At 43.5% G+C, this 17,779-nt stretch overlaps 1 protein-coding gene across 1 annotated transcript in view; it reads left to right on the plus strand.

The window, feature by feature from the left end:
* CEP57 (centrosomal protein 57) overlaps positions 1-16,011 on the plus strand; it is a 28,668-nt gene extending 12,657 nt beyond the window's left edge. The window contains exons 6-11 of the mRNA XM_032219935.1: positions 947-1,024; positions 3,158-3,274; positions 4,337-4,417; positions 7,077-7,303; positions 10,235-10,379; positions 15,670-16,011. Of these exons, the coding sequence (XP_032075826.1) occupies positions 947-1,024; positions 3,158-3,274; positions 4,337-4,417; positions 7,077-7,303; positions 10,235-10,379; positions 15,670-15,867 (846 nt within the window). The 3' untranslated portion in view covers positions 15,868-16,011. The remainder of the gene's footprint in view (positions 1-946; positions 1,025-3,157; positions 3,275-4,336; positions 4,418-7,076; positions 7,304-10,234; positions 10,380-15,669) is intronic.
* The last annotated feature ends 1,768 nt before the right edge of the window (positions 16,012-17,779 follow it).

Below are 17,779 nucleotides of genomic sequence, written 5' to 3' on the forward strand. Positions count from 1 at the left end.
AATAAAGAAAAAAGAAAAAAGAAAGAAAATGAGAAAGAGATGAAAGAAAAAAAGGAAAAAGGGACAGAGAGACAAAAGGAAGGAAAGAGGGAGAGAGAGAAAGAAAGAAAGAAAAAGAAAGGAAACACATGGCCGGCAAGCCACTCCCACCAGGTCACATGGCCGGCAAGCCACTCCCACAAAGGAGACCACACCCACAGAGTAGGTTCTAAAAAATTTTGAAACCCACCACTGACGCACGGAGGCCGAAGGGTGAGGGCTGATGAGTGGGCAGTGCTACATTCGGTGTATAAGACGCACCCAAGTTTTACCCTCTTTTTTTGGGGGGGGGGGAGTATGTCTTATATGAAAAATACAGTATATAAAGAAATAAATTTCCCCTTCATCAAGACAAGTACAAACCACGTCAGCAACTATCACCACCTCTGACATTTTAACAAAATACTTTTTCTTCCCATACCTCATCTCTTATCTACAAACAAATTATTAACTAAAGAACCTGGTTGGGTAGTGGGGAATAGCTTCAAGGCTTGCAGGGTCCCTGAGAGGTGTGAAGAAGCAGAGCACGGGGCGTCCCGGAGGTGAGGCATTGAGAAGGCCAGAGCAGGCAGGCCTGGGCCTGTGCTAGGCCTCCCCCATCTCTGAGGCACCCTATCCTCCACCTGACAAGCGCCATAACTTGCTTAACTGCATCGGGGAGAGTAGGGATAGAGGGGGGTCATTAAAAGAACCAATCATGTGGTTGCCTCGCTTAATGACTGTCATGACTGGTGACCAAGTCATAGTTCCATTACACTTGTGTGACTCGTCAAGGACCACGTGTTCTACTTTTCTTAAAGGGAAGTCAGTCAAATTACGATTTGCATCGGCCACATGGCATCCCCCATCCAGGGCGGCACAGTAACATTTTGCCTGAGATTATCCTGCTTTAAATGTTTTTAAACAGAAGAAAATGGAAGAGTTGGAAGAGAAGCTCCAGGAGGAAGAACGTGCTCGGAAGCTGGTGCAGGAAAAAGCTGCTGAGGTAAATCCTCTTCCCCCCCCGGGGCTCTTGTCTGTCAGTGAGAGATACCTCCTTCCTTTGTTTTTTTTTAATTAAAGTTTTTTAATTTTTATTTTTCAAAACAAACACAACACATAAAATCTTTTTTTAAAACATACTGTAGAAAGTGTATCAGTTGGTTACAAAAGACTTTCGTGCATCTCTTCCACAGTCATCAAGCATAATTCATATTAACTCAAGTATTTTAACTCAGGTATTTATACATGTTACCGTCATCATACCTCCATTTTCATTTGACTATAGTTGTTTAAATGTCCTTCATCATAAAATATACCAAGATTTAATACATAACCACATACTGGCATTTCATTTACTATTTCTAAAATCCTCCAATGACACTAAATCCTTATGTCCTATTCTACCTAAACATCCAGAATATTTAATAACAAAGTTTTCTATCCTTCTTTCCAAATCATTGTTTATAATTTACATCTCATTTCCTTATATTGTACCCATACATATATATACGTTATTATCATTATCCCTCCTTTATTTGATTATATCCTGCATCACATCATTTTCCCCCCTAGTAATCAAGACTTAACTAATTTAATTCTTTTTTTATTATTATTATTAACCTTTATATATAATCCAAAAGGGGTTCTAATCTTCCTTTCATGGGTGCCATTCATTATTCATATCCAGTTATTATTTATCATAACACTACACATTGTATTCATTATTATCATTATCAATTATTTATTTAACTATATTATCACTAAATTTCGCTAAGTTTAGCTAGTTTTAAATTATACTCTTCCATCTATCAACCAGTATCTTTCCAATAACAAAACCGTGTTATATCCTTTGTTGAGGAAGGGATCATGGGGTAGTGGGAAGGTTGTGAATTGTTTCAGGAACTATCACTAAATTATCCACTTTACACAAGATTTAAGTGTCTGAACTACCAGGCCAGCAAGGAGGATCGGATGCTTTGGAAAACAGCAAGCCCAGAGTCATAGGAACAGTTGCAAAGTTAAAAGGCAGAGAGATTTAACACTACGATTCCTTCACATTGGGTCATAAAACCGTTCAGTTGTTACATTCTAGGTCCGTGATGGGGAACCTATAGCCGCGTTCCAGAGGTGGCACCCAGAGCCCTCTGTGGGCACATGCACCGTTGCCACCTGCTCTTCTGGTTTCCGGCGTGCACATGCGCGCAGGGCAGCTGGTCTTCAGACCAAAAAGATCTAACCCCCCCCTCCTGAAAATGTTCTGAAAACCAGCCAAAACACCAGCCCAAAAAATAGGCATGTGCGCGCCAGCCAGCTGGTCTTCGGGTTTGCGCTGCTCTGGCACCCGTGCATGCATGTGCGTTCTGGTTTGGGCACTTGGTGCCGAAAAGGTTCGCCATCACTGTTCTAGATGAATTAATTGTTGTGCTTAACCACAAACTACAAAAATTGGGATCATAACAACATGTTAAGATAGAAAAAGGAGTTCCTGCAGATTTTACTCCGCTAATCATTACCGACTATTAGGGACGATGCTCATCTCCATTTCAAAGCCATTAAGCTGTCCAAAGACATTTCCGTGATCATATGGCTAGCATGACGTCATGGAGCACTGTTGCTTTCCCACCAAAATGGTACCGATGTATCTACTTGCATCTGCATGCTTTTGAACTGCTAGTCTGGCAGGAGCTGGTGCGGGGAAGGGAGCTCACCCTGTTGCGTGATGCTTGGGTCTCGAACCTGGGCTGCCGACTTTTCAACCAACAAGCCTAATGTCTAGAAACATAGTATAATGTTGTTTTCAGACATCTAACCAATCCCATTGCTCCCAAATTTCTGCTACCATTTGGGAAAATCAAGACTAAATGATAATAAACTAGAGAAAATCCAACTCTCCAATGACCTAAAAAGCAACAGAAAAGTGTCATCCTTTCTCTTTCCTCTCTCCCTCTTCCTCAGCTGAGGTCCCAATGCTTGATTGGGAGAAAAATCATTCTGGAATTCAATTTCTGTAGAATCCCACTTTTAGGGAATCCAAATTGGCAAGCCAACGAAGGGCTCATTTCTGGATTGGTTCATCACCAAGTGTCAGGTTCTGTTACTGTGGTAAAATAAAATAATTCCCAGTTTACCTTGGCAGCTTCAGACAGGACTGGAGACAAATAGAAGGTTGCTTCAGGCCCAGACCCTGCCAACACCAGTCTTGATGCCTTCGAAACCCAAAAAGATGAAAAAAAAATCAAAGCAGCTGGAGAAGGTAGGTAGAGGCTACCTGTTTGCGATCGTATAAATAGTTTCTCAGGAATCTTAAGGAAGCGAGTAGGATTGACTTCTTAGTAACATTATTCAGCATTAGATTCATGAAATAGGACTATTACTGTTTGGGCATTAATCTATCTATCTATCATCTATCTATCTATCTATCTATCTATCTATCTATCTATCTATCTATCTATCATCTATCTATCATCTATCTATCTATCTGTCTGTCTGTCTGTCTATCTATCATCTATCTATCTATCTATCTATCTATCTATCTATCTATCTATCTATCTATCTATCTATCTATCATCTATCTACCATATTTTTCAGAATATAAGATGCACCAAGATTCTGAAGAGGCAAATTAAAAAAAACAGTTTTTGCACTCTGCGCCTGTTTTTTACGTAAACGGGCCCGTTTTTTGTCAAAAAAAAAGGGGGGGGGCATGCATAGCCTTTAGGAGGCTTATAGAGTGCTCCTGGGGGCTGGAGGGGAACATTTTTTGCCCTCCATAGCTCTCAGCAACACTCTGGAAGCCTCCTAAAAGTTACACACGGCCATTTTTGCGAAGAGGCAGGGTTTCGGGAAACCAAAAATGCTGTATTCAGTGTATAAGACGCACCCAGATTTTCACTCTCTTTTTTGAGGGGAAAAAGCTGCGTCTTATACTCCGAAAAATACGGTCTGTCTGTCTGTCCGTCTATCTAAAAATGGGACTATGTGTGTGTGTGTTCTAGCATAACTCTGAAACGCCTTGAGCAATTTCAACCAAACTTGGTGCACAGATGACTTAGTCTCTGGAAACAAATATTGTGGGGGTAAGACACCCCTAAACACCCCTTGGAGTGTGTTCTGTTAAGAAATCTCTTGTTTCACAAAGTTTTTAAGAAGCAGCAGTGGTTTCTGCTACGTTATTGGTTTGCTCTCAAGCCTTTAATACATGTACGAGAGATCTGAATGGTCTCATTTAATGACCAGCTGTACGGATTTCCTTTAAACAAAAAATGAACCTGGCACAATTCCTTCTCTTAAAAAAGCTTTCTCCTCTCTCCCTTAGAATGACTCGGGAATGACCCACTTCCACTCCCAGCCCCACTACAGGCTACGACTGGGCGATGTGCCGTTTGTTGCTGGGAAGGTAAAGAAGGATTATTTTCAGGGCCTCGGTCACTTGGTGCTGTCATCGCAAACAGTGGAAAAAGTGGAGCTGGTTTCATTTAAATTCCCGTACGCATCCCAGAAGTATCATAGTAGCTATTCTTGGAAGAGAAGGTAGAATGAAACGGGTCTCTGTTCTGAGCTTAGTTCTGAATTAAGAATGCTGCTCCTGCTGGACATGGATGCAAAAACCTCAATTGCACACAAATGAGAGATTTCAATAGGCTTTTTGTTGGTTGGGAGACTAGAAGTTCTCCAGAAGTTGCTGAGCTGTATAATTTGTGGGGTTCCTCGTTGGCCATGATTGGTTTCAAGGCTTCTGGCTATAGACAGAAGATCCAGAAAACAATGGGGAGAAAAAGAGGAGATTACAAGAGAGGAAGAGATTGAAAAAAGGGGCTTAAAAGTGAGAAAGGATAGAGTCATCAGATAGCTAGCCTGCAGTCCTCCACAGATTACTTGAAGGATAACAGAATAATGGCATTGAAAGAGAACTTGGAGGTCTTCTAGTCCAACCCCCTGCTCAGGCAGGAAACTATACCAATGATGGCAAACCTTTTTGACACCCGAGTGCCCAAACTGCACATGTGCGCATGTCCAAACTGAAAGCTGTGCGCACTTGCACACTAACTTGTACGTGCATGTATCGGCATGCATATATGCGCCGCAGAGTCCCAAAGACCAGCTGGCTGGTGGGAGGTAGGGCATCCCAACACCGGCAGCGTGGCAAGGGGTAAGATCTTTTTCTTTCATGAGCTTCTGTTTCGGCGTTTGCAGGGAAACAGAAGGTCACGAAAGAAACGCCTGACGTGGGGCAGTGGCGCGCGTGCCAGCAGAAAGGGCTCTGCATGCCTCCTCTGGCACGCATGCCTTAGGTTCGCCATCACGCCATCCTATACCATTTCAGAGAAATGGTTGTCCAATCTTTTAAAAACTTCCAGTGTTGGAACTTTCACAACTTACAAATAAAGGAGAATATTTGTAGCTCAGGGTGGGATATTGGGGTGGTGGTGGTGGTGTTGTCCTTGATGCTCTCTGAGCACTGATGATATTATCTAGTTTGGGCAATGAAACATCTGCAAGAAAACAACCATTTCAGAGAGCACCAAGGAGTCCTAAAGGTAAAGGTTCCCCTCGCACATATGTGCTAGTCGTTCCCGTCTCTAGAGGGCAGTGCTCATCTCTGTTTCAAAGCGAAAGAGCCAGCGCTGTCCGAAGACGTCTCTGTGGTGGTGTGCCCGGCATGACTAAAATGCCAAAGGCGCACGGAACGCTGTTAACTTCCCACCAAAGGTGGTCCCTATTTTACTACTTGCATTTTTTACGTGCTTTCGAATTGCTAGGTTGGCAGAAGCTGGGACAAGTAACAGGAGCTCACTGTTACGCGACGCTAGGGATTTGAACCTGCCCAACTGCCGACCTTTCTGAGTGACAAGCTCAGCGTCTTAGCCACTGAAGCCACCACATCCCTAATCCAACTTTAATCGGGTTCTCTCTGATTTTAATGATTCTATTCCTCCTGTCCATGGTGCCATCAGGCACAAAACTGAGCATAAGGCAGAACTGTTCCTAAAAGAGAGCAGAAAGGACATGATTCAGTTTTTATAGAATTCAAAAATTTGTGAAAATGGTGGCTAAGGCAGGATATTGAACTCAGGGCTGCACAGAGCTTTGACTGCAGTCCAAACTAAGTGGCGCCTTTTTAATATTTCCTCTTTTTTGGAGGATTTGTTAGTATTGGCGAAATTCCATCCTCAAAAATGATGGTCACCTTATCCTGGTGCAAAGGCAATGTCATTTATTTCTCTTTAAAGCATTGCCATTTTAAAGAAATTACCGTAAAAATATATTGCGTCCAAATATGTGAGAACTTCACCCATTTGAGATTTTATTATGGAGTAAAGTGAACATCCTTGGTGTTCTCTGAGCTTTCGTTGTTTTCTTGCAGAAGCTGTCTTACCCAACTAGGTAGCATCATCAGTGCTACTAATGCATATAATCATATACAAATATCCTCTTCTAAAGTTAACATTGTTAAAATGTATTGCTGTTTTTTGTCCCAAAGGTGCTGTTCTTCAAGGGGCAACTGGACTTTCAGGTTTTTTCCTTGAAGATGTTTTGCTTCCCATCTTAGAAGCTTCTTCAGCTCTGACTGGATGGTGGGGAATGGAAGGATTTATACTGCTTGTAGAGAGCTGGTCATTTGCATCCTTTTAGAAAGTCATTGAGGCCACTTGGAGGTTTATCTCAGTCCTCAGGGTCACCTGAGTAGTGCAAATGGGCGTGGGACCTTCTTGGAAGTGCTGACGGGACTGTGAAGTTCAAGCAGGCTCCACATCCATTTGCACTAATCAGGGGACCCTGAGAACACAAATAAACCTCCAAGTGGGCTCAACGACTCTCTAAAAAGAATGCAAATGACAAGCTGTCTGCAAGGAGTATATTTCCTACCATTCCCCATCATCCAGTCAGATGCTTCTTGAATGAGAAGCAAAACCAGAGAGTCCAGTTGCCTCTTGCAAAAGCACCTTTGGGACAACCATGACCTGGAGGACTGAGAATCTCCACAGACATTTATCACTGTGTTTGTTCCACTCTATGCTTAACCTTGGTGCTCTTCCTTTATGCTGTCACCTCAGTCTACCAGCCCAAGCCACTCGGTCACGGCCAACGTGCAGCATGTGCTCCACCTCATGAAGCAGCATTCGAAAGCCCTCTGCAACAGCCGCGTGGTCAGCGAAGCCCCGATGAGTAAGCCGTCGAGTAGGGGCAGGAGAGCATCTACGTCTTCCCTTTCTTCCACCTCCCAAGGAGATCTTTCTGAGGTGCTTCTGACATTACAAGATGAGCTCGGGCAAATGAGTTTGTGAGTCAAAGCTCTTGTGGAAATGTTCACCTTGTGACCCTTTTTTCTGACCATTACCCTTGTTTTATTAGACGGTGGTCCGGCAGGCACGACAACCACTTCAAAAGTTTTTTTGCAATCCTATTTATGGAGTGGTTGGGGTGGGTAGAGTTGGAAAGGCGTCTGGCCATGCTTTCCACCCTAAAAGACAAGCATGGGAGGCTGGCATATAGGTAGTCCTCAACTTAATGGACATAGCATAATCTGCCTTAGGAAACCTTATTTGACTAGGTTTCATGGATGGATTCCAAGTAGACTCTAGAAAGAGTGCCGAGAAGAGCGATTAGGGGACTGGAGTCTAAAAATATGAGAAACGGTTGCAGGAACTGGGTATGTCTAGTTTAATAGAAAGAAGGACTAGGGGAGACATGATAGCAGTTTTCCAATATCTCAGGGGTTGCCACAAAGAAGAGGGAGTCAAACTATTCTCCAAGGCACCTGAGTGTAGAACAAGAAGCAATGGGTGGAAACTAATCAAGGAGAGAAGCAACTTAGAACTGAGGAGAAATTTCCTGACAGTTAGAACAATTAATAAGTGGAACAGCTTGCCTCCAGAAGTTGTGAATGCCCCAACACTGGAAGTCTTTAAGAAGATGTTGGATAGCCATTTGTCTGAAACGGTATAGGGTTTCCTGCCTAGGCAGGGGTTTGGACTAGAAGACCTCCAAGGTCCCTTCCAACTCTGCTATTGTATTTGTATTTATTAATTCAGCAGCACTTGGAACATGATAGGCCCTTTCGACCAATGGGCAGGTTTTACAGGCATATGTGAAGAAGGACCCATGTGATCAAATTGACCAGATCATTTAGATCAGTGGTCCCCAAACCTTTTTGGCATTGGTTTTGTGGAAGACCATTTTTCCACGGACCGAGGGGGAAGGAGGCACTCACAACCGAGGTCCCCCCCATGCACAGTTCACAGCAGGGTCGTCCCAAAGGTGCTTTTTCAGGAGGCAACTGGGCTTTCTTGTTTTTCTTTCGAAGGCGTTTCGCTTCTCATCCAAGAAGCTACTTCAGCTCTGACTGGATAGTTGGGCTGAAGAAGCTTCTTGGATGAGAAGCGAAATGTCTTTGAAAGAAAATCAAGGAGGTCCGGTTGCCTCCTGAAGAAGCACTTTTGGGACAACCATGACTTGGATGACTGAGAATCTCTACAGACTTTTACAGTTGGGATTTTGCTGCCATGGGAATCTAATGCCTGATGATCTGAGGTGGAGCTGAGATGGTGATTTTAGGGCTGGGAAACAGCTGCAAATACAGATGAAGCTTCCCTTGCTAGCTAGCCACTCCTCCAGCTGTGCGGCCTGGCCCTTACAAGCAATGGTCCATTACCAGTCCATGGCACGGGGAATGGAGACTCCTGGTTCGTTCGGACAACCAAAAATCAGTGAATCTGGTTGCAAAGTCAAATCAGGTTGACTTCGATCTTGACCTTGTAGCGCTACTTAGAACTCTCTTCATTTTTAACACGATTTATTTTATTGTTGCTGGTCTTTGATTATGATCATTCATTCAATTTCCCCTCCAGATTTTTTTTTTTAACTTCCAGTCTATCATGCAGTTCTAGTGTTTCCTGGAGATTGCCTTAAGTACTAACCTGACTCTGTAAACTTTTGAATTCAGTCAACACGGGGCAAGCACTATCTCTGAATTCAAAGGAATTTTCTTCTTGCTATTTGTATTTTGTATTTGTATTTGAAGTTTATTTATATGCCGCCCTTTTCCCTGGGGGGACTCAGGGCGGCTTACAACTCGAAAAGGGGGGGGGAACAAACATTTAACACATAGGACAATACGTCATTAAAAAACACAACATTCGTACCATTCGGGTGGGTTACAGTCTTTAGCCCCAGGCCTGGCGGGATAGCCAGATTTTGAGGGCTGTGCGGAAGGTCTGGAGGGTGGTGAGGGTACGAATCTCCACGGGGAGATCGTTCCAAAGGGTCGGAGCTGCCACCGAGAAGGCTCTCCTCCGCGTGGTTGCCAGTCGACATTGACCGGCAGATGGAACTCGGAGGAGGCCTAGTCTATGGGATCTAATAAGTCGAGTGGAGGTGATTGGCAGTAGGTGGTCTCTCAAGTATAATATTTGGTAGCTACATTATGTTAAATCTCTGCTTTGAACAATGGTACAAGCGTTATCTGATCTAATTCCGATGATTTAAAATAATCTTGGCTGACCAAGTTTTTTTTTCTTCGGCTTGGCGGCTGTGCTTTGTCCTTGCGTTTTGCCTGGCGGCTGCAAGGCATATAGTTGATGATGTCATGAGATTCCTGGAATTGGCACAGCTTCTCAGGGGTTGTTCTGTTTCCTTGCTTTTAAATCCAGAGTAGGGACATTAATTCTGGAAGGAGAAACCCAGGCCAAATCCCTCTTTATGCCAGCCTCCAGGGACTTCTCTGGAGGTTTTTAGTGTTGGGAAATACTATACAAGGTGGTGTTGAATTAGTTGGGAAAAGAAGCAGTCAATCCTATTCCTTATTTGCTAATCTCTTACAAAATGCTGGACTCTTCTTACATTGGAGTGTTCCAAGGCAACAGTGGGATTGAGCCGAGGTGGCGCAGTGGATGGAGTGCAGTACTGCAGGCTACCTCTGCTGCCTGCCTGCGGCCTGCAATTTGGCAGTTCAAATCTGACCGGCTCAAGGTTGACTCAACCTTCCATTCTTCTGAGGTCGGTAAAATAAGGATGGTTGGGGGAAATAAGGCTGGCTCGGTAAACTGCTTAGAGAGAGCTGTAAAAGTGGTATATAAATCTATTGCTACTGCTGTGTGAAAAAAATGTATTGTTTCTATTAGCGAAACGGTCTGAAATATATGTATTAAAGAAATTCATTATCATCTATGTCTTTTTTACCTTGTTTTATTGGTTTCTTTGTTTTGCATTAAAGCCAACACCAGCACTTAGCAAAACTCATCCATGAAGCTGCAACAATGGCCTTAAGGAGAGACTTGGAGAAGGATTTGGAAGTGCTGGTGAAGAAGATGGAAGCCAAGGCTGAACAAATCAATAAAATCCAGAGGCATCGGGCACGGGTGAGTTATCCTGATGACTGCTTCCAGTCCCCCATGAAATCATTGGAGAGTCAGCTTGGTATAGGGATTAGGCTAGAAACTGGAAGACTGTGAGTTGTAGTCCTGCCTTAGGCATGAAGCCAGCTGGATCACTGTGGGCCAGTCACCAGGAGACTGTGAGTTCTAGTCCTGCCTTAGGCATGAAGCCAACTGGGTGATCTTGGGCCAATCACCAGGCGACTGAGTTCTAGTTCTGCCTTAGACATGAAACCAGCTGGGTGATCTTGGGCCAATCATCAGGTGACTGTGAGTTCTAGTCCTGCCTTAAACATGAAGCCAGCTGGGTAATGTTCAGCCAATCAACAGGCGACTATGAGTTCTAGTCCTGCCTTAGGCATGAAGCCAGCTGGATCACCTTGGGCCTGTCCCTCTCTCAGCCTTAGGAAGAAAGAAGCAACGGCAAGCAACTTCCTAAATTTTGCCAAGAGAACTTCAGGAATTAATCCAGGTAGTTGCCAGGAGTCAAGATTTATTTGAAATCACCCTCCCCACTACCTACCCACCCACAGACAACAACAACAACGAGATCATTGCACAGAATGTCTTTATTACAAAACTAGCCAGAGAGGCATACAGTTATATAACATACTGTGAATTACAGAGCTCAGTTGGACTTCTGTAACAATTTCCAATTAAGTTAGGATGAAGATAAGGTAAAATGAAGTAGAAACTGAAAAACAAAATGAAATGAAAGTGCTAAAAGGATAAATATTGCACTACAAAACTGCCTTGTTAAAGGCATAAAGGCAAACATAGTTATAAAATAGGCTAGTATAAAATGATATAAAAATTTAGATAGAGTTGCCAAGTGACATTGTTAATTATTATTCCATCTGGTCAAGTTGAGTAATAATTGCCTGGTTTCACTATCTTGATTTATGTTGTCGTAAGCTCTGAGGCCAAATTTGCAGCTTTAAAAGTGACATCATCCTTATAGTCTGTCTAAAGAAATAAGACATTACATTCAAGATAGCATGTTAAAATATACATTAATGACCTTTATTATAGACTATTTTTGCAGCAATAAACTGTGTTTCTCAACCACGGCAAGTTTAAGATAGGTGGACTTCAATTCCTAGAATCCCCCAGTCTGCCATGCTTTCTGGGGAATTCTGGAAGTTGAAGTCCACCTGTCTTACACTCGCTAAAGTTGAGAAACACTGGTACAAATGTCTATGGATAGTCATCCAAGTGATGGTTGTCCCAAAGATGCTTTTTCATAGAGGCAACTGGACTTTCTGCATTTTCTTTGAAGAAATTTCGCTTCTCATCCAAGAAGCTTCTTCTTCCGTCTGACTGAATGGTGGAGAATGAGAACTGAAGAAGCTCCTTAGCTGGCTCATAAACTTTACCTATTGTAGGTTCCTCTTCTGAAAGCAAGGGAAGAGCCTATTTATTATTTCTCTGCAAATCAAATGCCACTATTTGCTGCAAAACACCGTCTAGCTTTGGTAAAACCCAAAGAATGGAAGGCTATGCAGCCTTCTGTAATCCCGAATCTTGGATATATACATCGGCCTGCCGGTGGTAGGAATTGCTGAAACAGAAGACTCCATCAGGGCTTAGCTGCATGCATGAAGCTGTAGATGATAATTCTGTGGCCACTGTTAGAAGCACGAGGACAAATACAGAAGGACAACTGATCCACAGTTTTTTGGCTAGACTTCCATTCTGGCATCTTCTCGATTAGGGGTGTCAAACTGGATTTCTTCGAGAGCTGGATCAGCATTGTAGGTCTCTACGGGCCAGCAAGGGTGATGGTGGGCGCAGACAGATGCTGAACCACCCTGCCAGCAAAAACGGGGCGCAGGGGGTCTGCGCACGGCTTCTCTACACCTCGTTTTCATCCTCCATTGCCACCTATGGTGCACTGCCAGCCATTTTTGCGCCTGTTTTCGGCCTATTTTCAGCTGGCAGAGTGCTGTAGGAGGCCCTGGAAGTGAAAACAAGGTGAGGGGCCAACAGACAGCCCATTGTAGGAGCCAGAGGCACCGCGGGCTGGTCCTTTGATATTTCCAGGCCAGCCCTGCGGGCCGGATTTAAGCACCATGTGAACTGAATCTGGCCTGCGGGCCTTGAGTTTGACACCCCTATTCTAGATGTATTGGACTGGAAGATGATGGGGGTTATTCTGAACAGTTGGAGGACACTGTTCAAAGAAGCTGTTCTGTGGTCTTCAGCAGCTTCTCTGCAAAGCAATAGCACTTATATACCACCTTTCTGTGCTTTACCGTCGTCCTTCAGCGGTTTTTACAGAGTCAGCATATTTTCCCCAACAATCTGGGTCCTCATTTTACCTACTTCGGAAGGATGGAAGATTGAGTCAGCCTTAAGCCTGGTGGGATTCGAACTGCCAAATTGCAGGCAGCCGGCAGTCAGTAGAAGTAACCTGCAGTACTGCACTCTAACCACTGCGCCACACAAGTATTTCTGGGATACGGAAGCTAAATATACAATAGATTTAATTTAGTCAGTACTATATGTAAATTGCCCCCCCTCCCCACTAAACTGAGAAATTGCTAACTATATCTATAGGGTGGAGCTTTGAATATTTCCCCTTAAACTAGAGACCAGTCTGCATTTCCATTTCTTGCAGCCTTATTATGTTTGATTTGCTCGCGAACCATATGATCCATTCCTTAGCTTGTTCTTGTTTCTTCCATTTTTTTCCCTCCTTTGTCATGTTAAACCTACTCTTATCATTGGTTTTGAAGGTTCAGTAAGCTCCGATTGGTTGGCATTGGGAACTATTGTTACAAGAGCAATTTTTAAAGCTGTAGGATTAGTATTGTTTTCCCTCCATCTCCCTTTTTTTCTCAAGCAGAGGAGGAGCGGTCGATCCTTTCTGCCAGCACTACCTTTTATTGTCCATGCAGATAGCCTTGCAGCTACACATATTTTTAAACTATATTTCTGCTCCTTTTTGGTGGGGCTACCGACATAACAATTAATGTGAGTTGAGCTAGTTGTCGACTTATGACAGATCGCTTAGCAACCGTTATCAGCGTTCCAAGTGATGCACCCATAGAAAACAGAACTCCGAGGCAGGCAAATTCCTCAAGGGACAATTTATTGGATACATCATATTGGCACAACTGGTGAAAGCCGACTCTGAAAATTCCCTTGGCTTTCACCTAATTAAAAAGTAAAACTTTCCCCCAAGTCATTGGTCACGCTGTCCAATCCAGCTGCTGGCCGGTTGCTGGGTTACTTCACTCCTCCTCTGGCCAGCCACCTGTGAGCACGTCCTTGGTTCCCACAGGAATACTTTATTGTTCTGGCTACAAACCCCATCTAAATATTTCCCCCCTCCCACTGCTGTGTGGCAACCCTGAAGCCTCCAAGGAAGCAATAGCACTTAGCAATAGCATTTAGACATATACCGCTTCGTAGTGCTTTACAGCCCTCTCTCTAAGCAGTTTACAGTGTCAGCCTATCACCCCCAACAATCTGGGTCCTCATTTTACCAACCTTGAAAGGATGGAAGGCTGAGTCAACCTTGAGCCTGGTGAGATTCGAACTGCCAAACTGTTGGCAGCCGGTGATCAGCAGAAGTAGCCTGCAGTACTGCACTCTAACCGCTGCACCACTGCGGCTCACCGATGGCCTCAGCCAGGTTCACGTTAGGGTTGACAACTGTTTGAAGTTACAAAAGACCTCCCTAGGACTACTTGCAACACAGAGTCAAAATTCTGACGAACGGGTTCTCCCATGGTCACATTTTAGCCTGCATTTAGGGACCGTTTGCAACATTACACAGTCACATGACGTGGTTTTTTAAAATTATTGTCAGAAACCAGTTTTTTTTACTTCTAGTGTCCAGCAAAAAAGCACCCACTGTGGGAAATGTTTAATGACTGTCACATTGATTTAACAACCACAGTGATTCCCTTAATGACCATGACAAAAAAGGTTATACAATTGGCCGAGGGCATGTGGTGACCTAGTTAATGACCAGCATGACCTACGACCATAATTCCGGGCTCAATTATGAGCATAAGTTGAGGACTACCTGGGGAGAAGGTAGTTTTAAAAGGTTATGGGTTAATTGCAGGATTAATTGCTAGGCAGAAACGGCTGCTGTGATGCTGGATCAACAGCCATCAATATAAGCACAATCAAAACCCTGAGTCCACATAAGAATTGTATCAGGTTTTAAGCAAGGAGATAGTGTGCTGCATTCATTAGAAGATGCCCACCAAGCAAAATTACAATTGGTGGAAGTAGGCTTGCCTCTGAAACAATGTAGTTGTGCCCAAAAGATTGTGTAGAACAGGGGTCAGCAACCTGTGGCTCTGGAGCCGCATGTGGCTCTTTCATCCCTCTGCTGCGGCTCCCTGTCACCAGTCGGCTCCACAATTGATAGGGCTTTCGGTTAGGACAGGTAAAGGAAAAAGGATGCCATGCTAGGAGGAGACTCTATGGTGCGGGGAGCCAGATTTCCGATTGGCTCCAGAATTTAACGGGGGGCTTCCAGTTAGCACCTTTGTGACTCTTTAAGTGTTTAAGGTAGCCGACCCCTGGTGTAGAATATATGTTTGTTTCTTGTGGAGACTCACATACCTTTAAATATAATTAAAGATCTGGATGTTGTAGAATGTTCTTCTGGCATCTAACGTGCAAGGAGTGAGAAGAAAAAAAATTAAGTGATCTGTGAGTGGCTGAAAATAGAAAAGAGACAAAGACCATTTGTAATAATGAACAAGAACAGATCTCTAAAATAGATGAAAGAAATTATTGGAGTGTGGCACTTTCGGAATGAGTGGAAGTTAAAAACGAAGTTACCATATTTTTCAGAGTATAAGACGCATCAAGATTTTGAAGAGGCAAATTAAAAACAAAAAGGTTTGTACTCTGCAGATCTCCCAAAAATGGCCCGTTTTTCGCAAAAATGGGCCCATTTTTTTCACAAAAAGGGCATGCATAGCCTTTAGGAGATTTATAGAGTGCTCCTGGGGACTGGGGGCAAAAATAAGCAAAAAGCGGCCCGTTTCTCGCTCATTTCGCCCCCCCCTCGCTCATTTCGCCCCCCCAGCCCCCAGGAGCACTCTGGAAGCCTCCTAAGGCTATGCACGGCCATTTTGGTGAAGGGGCGGAGTTTCGGGAGTCCAAAAATGCTGTATTCAGTGTATAAGACTCACCCAGATTTTCAGCCTCTCTTTTGAGGGAAAAAGGTGCGTCTTATACTCTGAAAAATACGGTAGTTTTAAAACGCCCGATTCTTATTTCTTTTTCTGTGGGTTGTGTGCAGCTGGAGAAGCTCAAGGTCAGCAAGACCAAGCAGCACGGCGCTCGGGATTGCTGTAAAGCGGGCGAAGAGAAGAAGGTGAAAGAGGCCAGCTTGAAGAGAAAGCCTGTTGGGCAGGGCAAGAAGAACCTCCAGCTGCTGAGAGACATGCAAAGCATACAGACCTCCCTCCAGAAAGATGACATCAGTTGGGACTGCTGAATTGTCTTCCCCTCGTGTGTGTGTGTGTGTGTGTGGGTGTGTGTGGGATACCATAGTGGCACCTTGTAAACAAAGGCTTCTCCTATTCTACCTGTATGCCTGATTGTGTTATCATCGTGGAGAGGAACTGGGGATGGGTAGAAAGGAAGCAAAGATAGGCTGGCCTCTTATTATTTCATTGCTAAAGCCCCACATTGGCACCACCATTAATGGGATATTTTTCTATGAAAGATAATCTTTACCCTACAATTCTGCTTCTGACCATGGAACTCATTGCTTGCGATGACTTCCTTCTACGTGTGGGTTTCTTTTTCTTTTTTAAATTCATTTGGAGCATTGAAAATCAACTGGGAAAGGCATCAGAATTATTATTATTTTTGGCAGAGTTTTGACTTTGCTTTATAAAGACATGGTGCCTTTGAATGAAGCAAGGGTGGTACGAAGCCTTGTGTCCCTTTTCAAGGTCTTATAAGTAGCTTTTTCTTTAAAAAGAAACAAGCTTTTTTTCTTCTCAGAATGGAGAACTCCACTCATGTCTCGATGTTTGAGCAAGATGCTCCTGTTTAGAAATACGGAAATTATGCACAGAGGTGAGAAGATTTTCTTTGGCATTCAATTAAACACCATTAAAAAAAAATTATATCCATTTTAAGGCATGGGATTGAAAGGATGCGGTTTCAGAGTGAAACTGAATTGCCAAGTTAATTTTAATCTCATTTCTACTGTTCTGCTGAAAAGCAGGTTTAATACACGTATTTTATTTTTCCCAAAATTAAATGGTGCCTTCGATCATGCTGTTTAATACTGGCAGGCAGCTTTTTAAAAACTAATATTCCCTAGACTAGAAGATCTGCTTGGTGGTTCTGGTACTAGGCAGTTTTAAATGTACATGCAACAATATTATTTATTATATTAATAATATAAAGGCTTTTCCGGAGATTGGACTGTAATAGTAACTCGAAATGGCCTGCACTTTTTCGAGGTTTGATTGGACTGCAATAAAGGCAAATACAATAAATTAGTTGTGAAAAACAGTTGGCTCTTTGATCTCCCGCTTTCTATAAACTGCTGGGCTCAAGGAACTGATGTGTGTAATCCACGCACAAAGCAGGTAGCATCATTAGTTGACATTTTGCCTTGCTGACAGATGGCCCATTGCTGGCTGAAATGAGAAGGGACAACTGGCAAAGTAGTTGGTGGGCGCAGCCTATTTCCATCTCCTGCTGAAGCAGAGAAAGGAGCACTCCTGCTCAATGCAATCTAATCTCTCCATTTCTTTTTGCAAATAGAGACCAGATAGAAGGAACTATCCTTTGCTTGGGCTCGGAGCAATATATGAAAAGGTCAGGATTGAAAACGGGCCGACTGGAGGATGGGCGGTGACTTTTGGGTTGCAAATAAAAGAAGTTTAAGTGGCCAGGGTTAGAACTGGGGATGCTTTAAAGCAGGGCTCCCCAAAGTTGGCAACTTTAAGACTTGTGGACTTCAACTCCCAGAATTCTCCAGCCAGCGCGCTGGCTGGAGAATTCTGGGAGTTGAAGTCCACAAGTCTTAAAGTTGTCAACTTTGGGGGCCCCTGCATTAAAGCTTTAAAAGATAAAACATATGAAGAACAGCTGCAGGAACCATCTAGTTTGATGAAAAGAGGGACTAGGGGTGACATGATGGCAGCGTTCCAATAACTCGGAGGCTGCCACAAAGAGGGAGTTATGCTATTCTCCAAACCATCTGAGGGTAGGACAAGAAGCAATGGGTGGAAACTAATCAAGGAAAGAAGCAATCTAGGAGAAAATTCCTGACAGAACAATCAGTGGAACAACTTGCCTCCAGAAGTTTTGAATGCTCCAACGCTGGACGTTTTTAAGAAGAGATTGGACAACCATTTGTCTGAAATGGTGTAGGGTCCCTTCAA

This window comes from Thamnophis elegans, chromosome 6 (assembly GCF_009769535.1).
Source record: "Thamnophis elegans isolate rThaEle1 chromosome 6, rThaEle1.pri, whole genome shotgun sequence".
Classification (NCBI taxonomy): domain Eukaryota; kingdom Metazoa; phylum Chordata; class Lepidosauria; order Squamata; family Colubridae; genus Thamnophis; species Thamnophis elegans.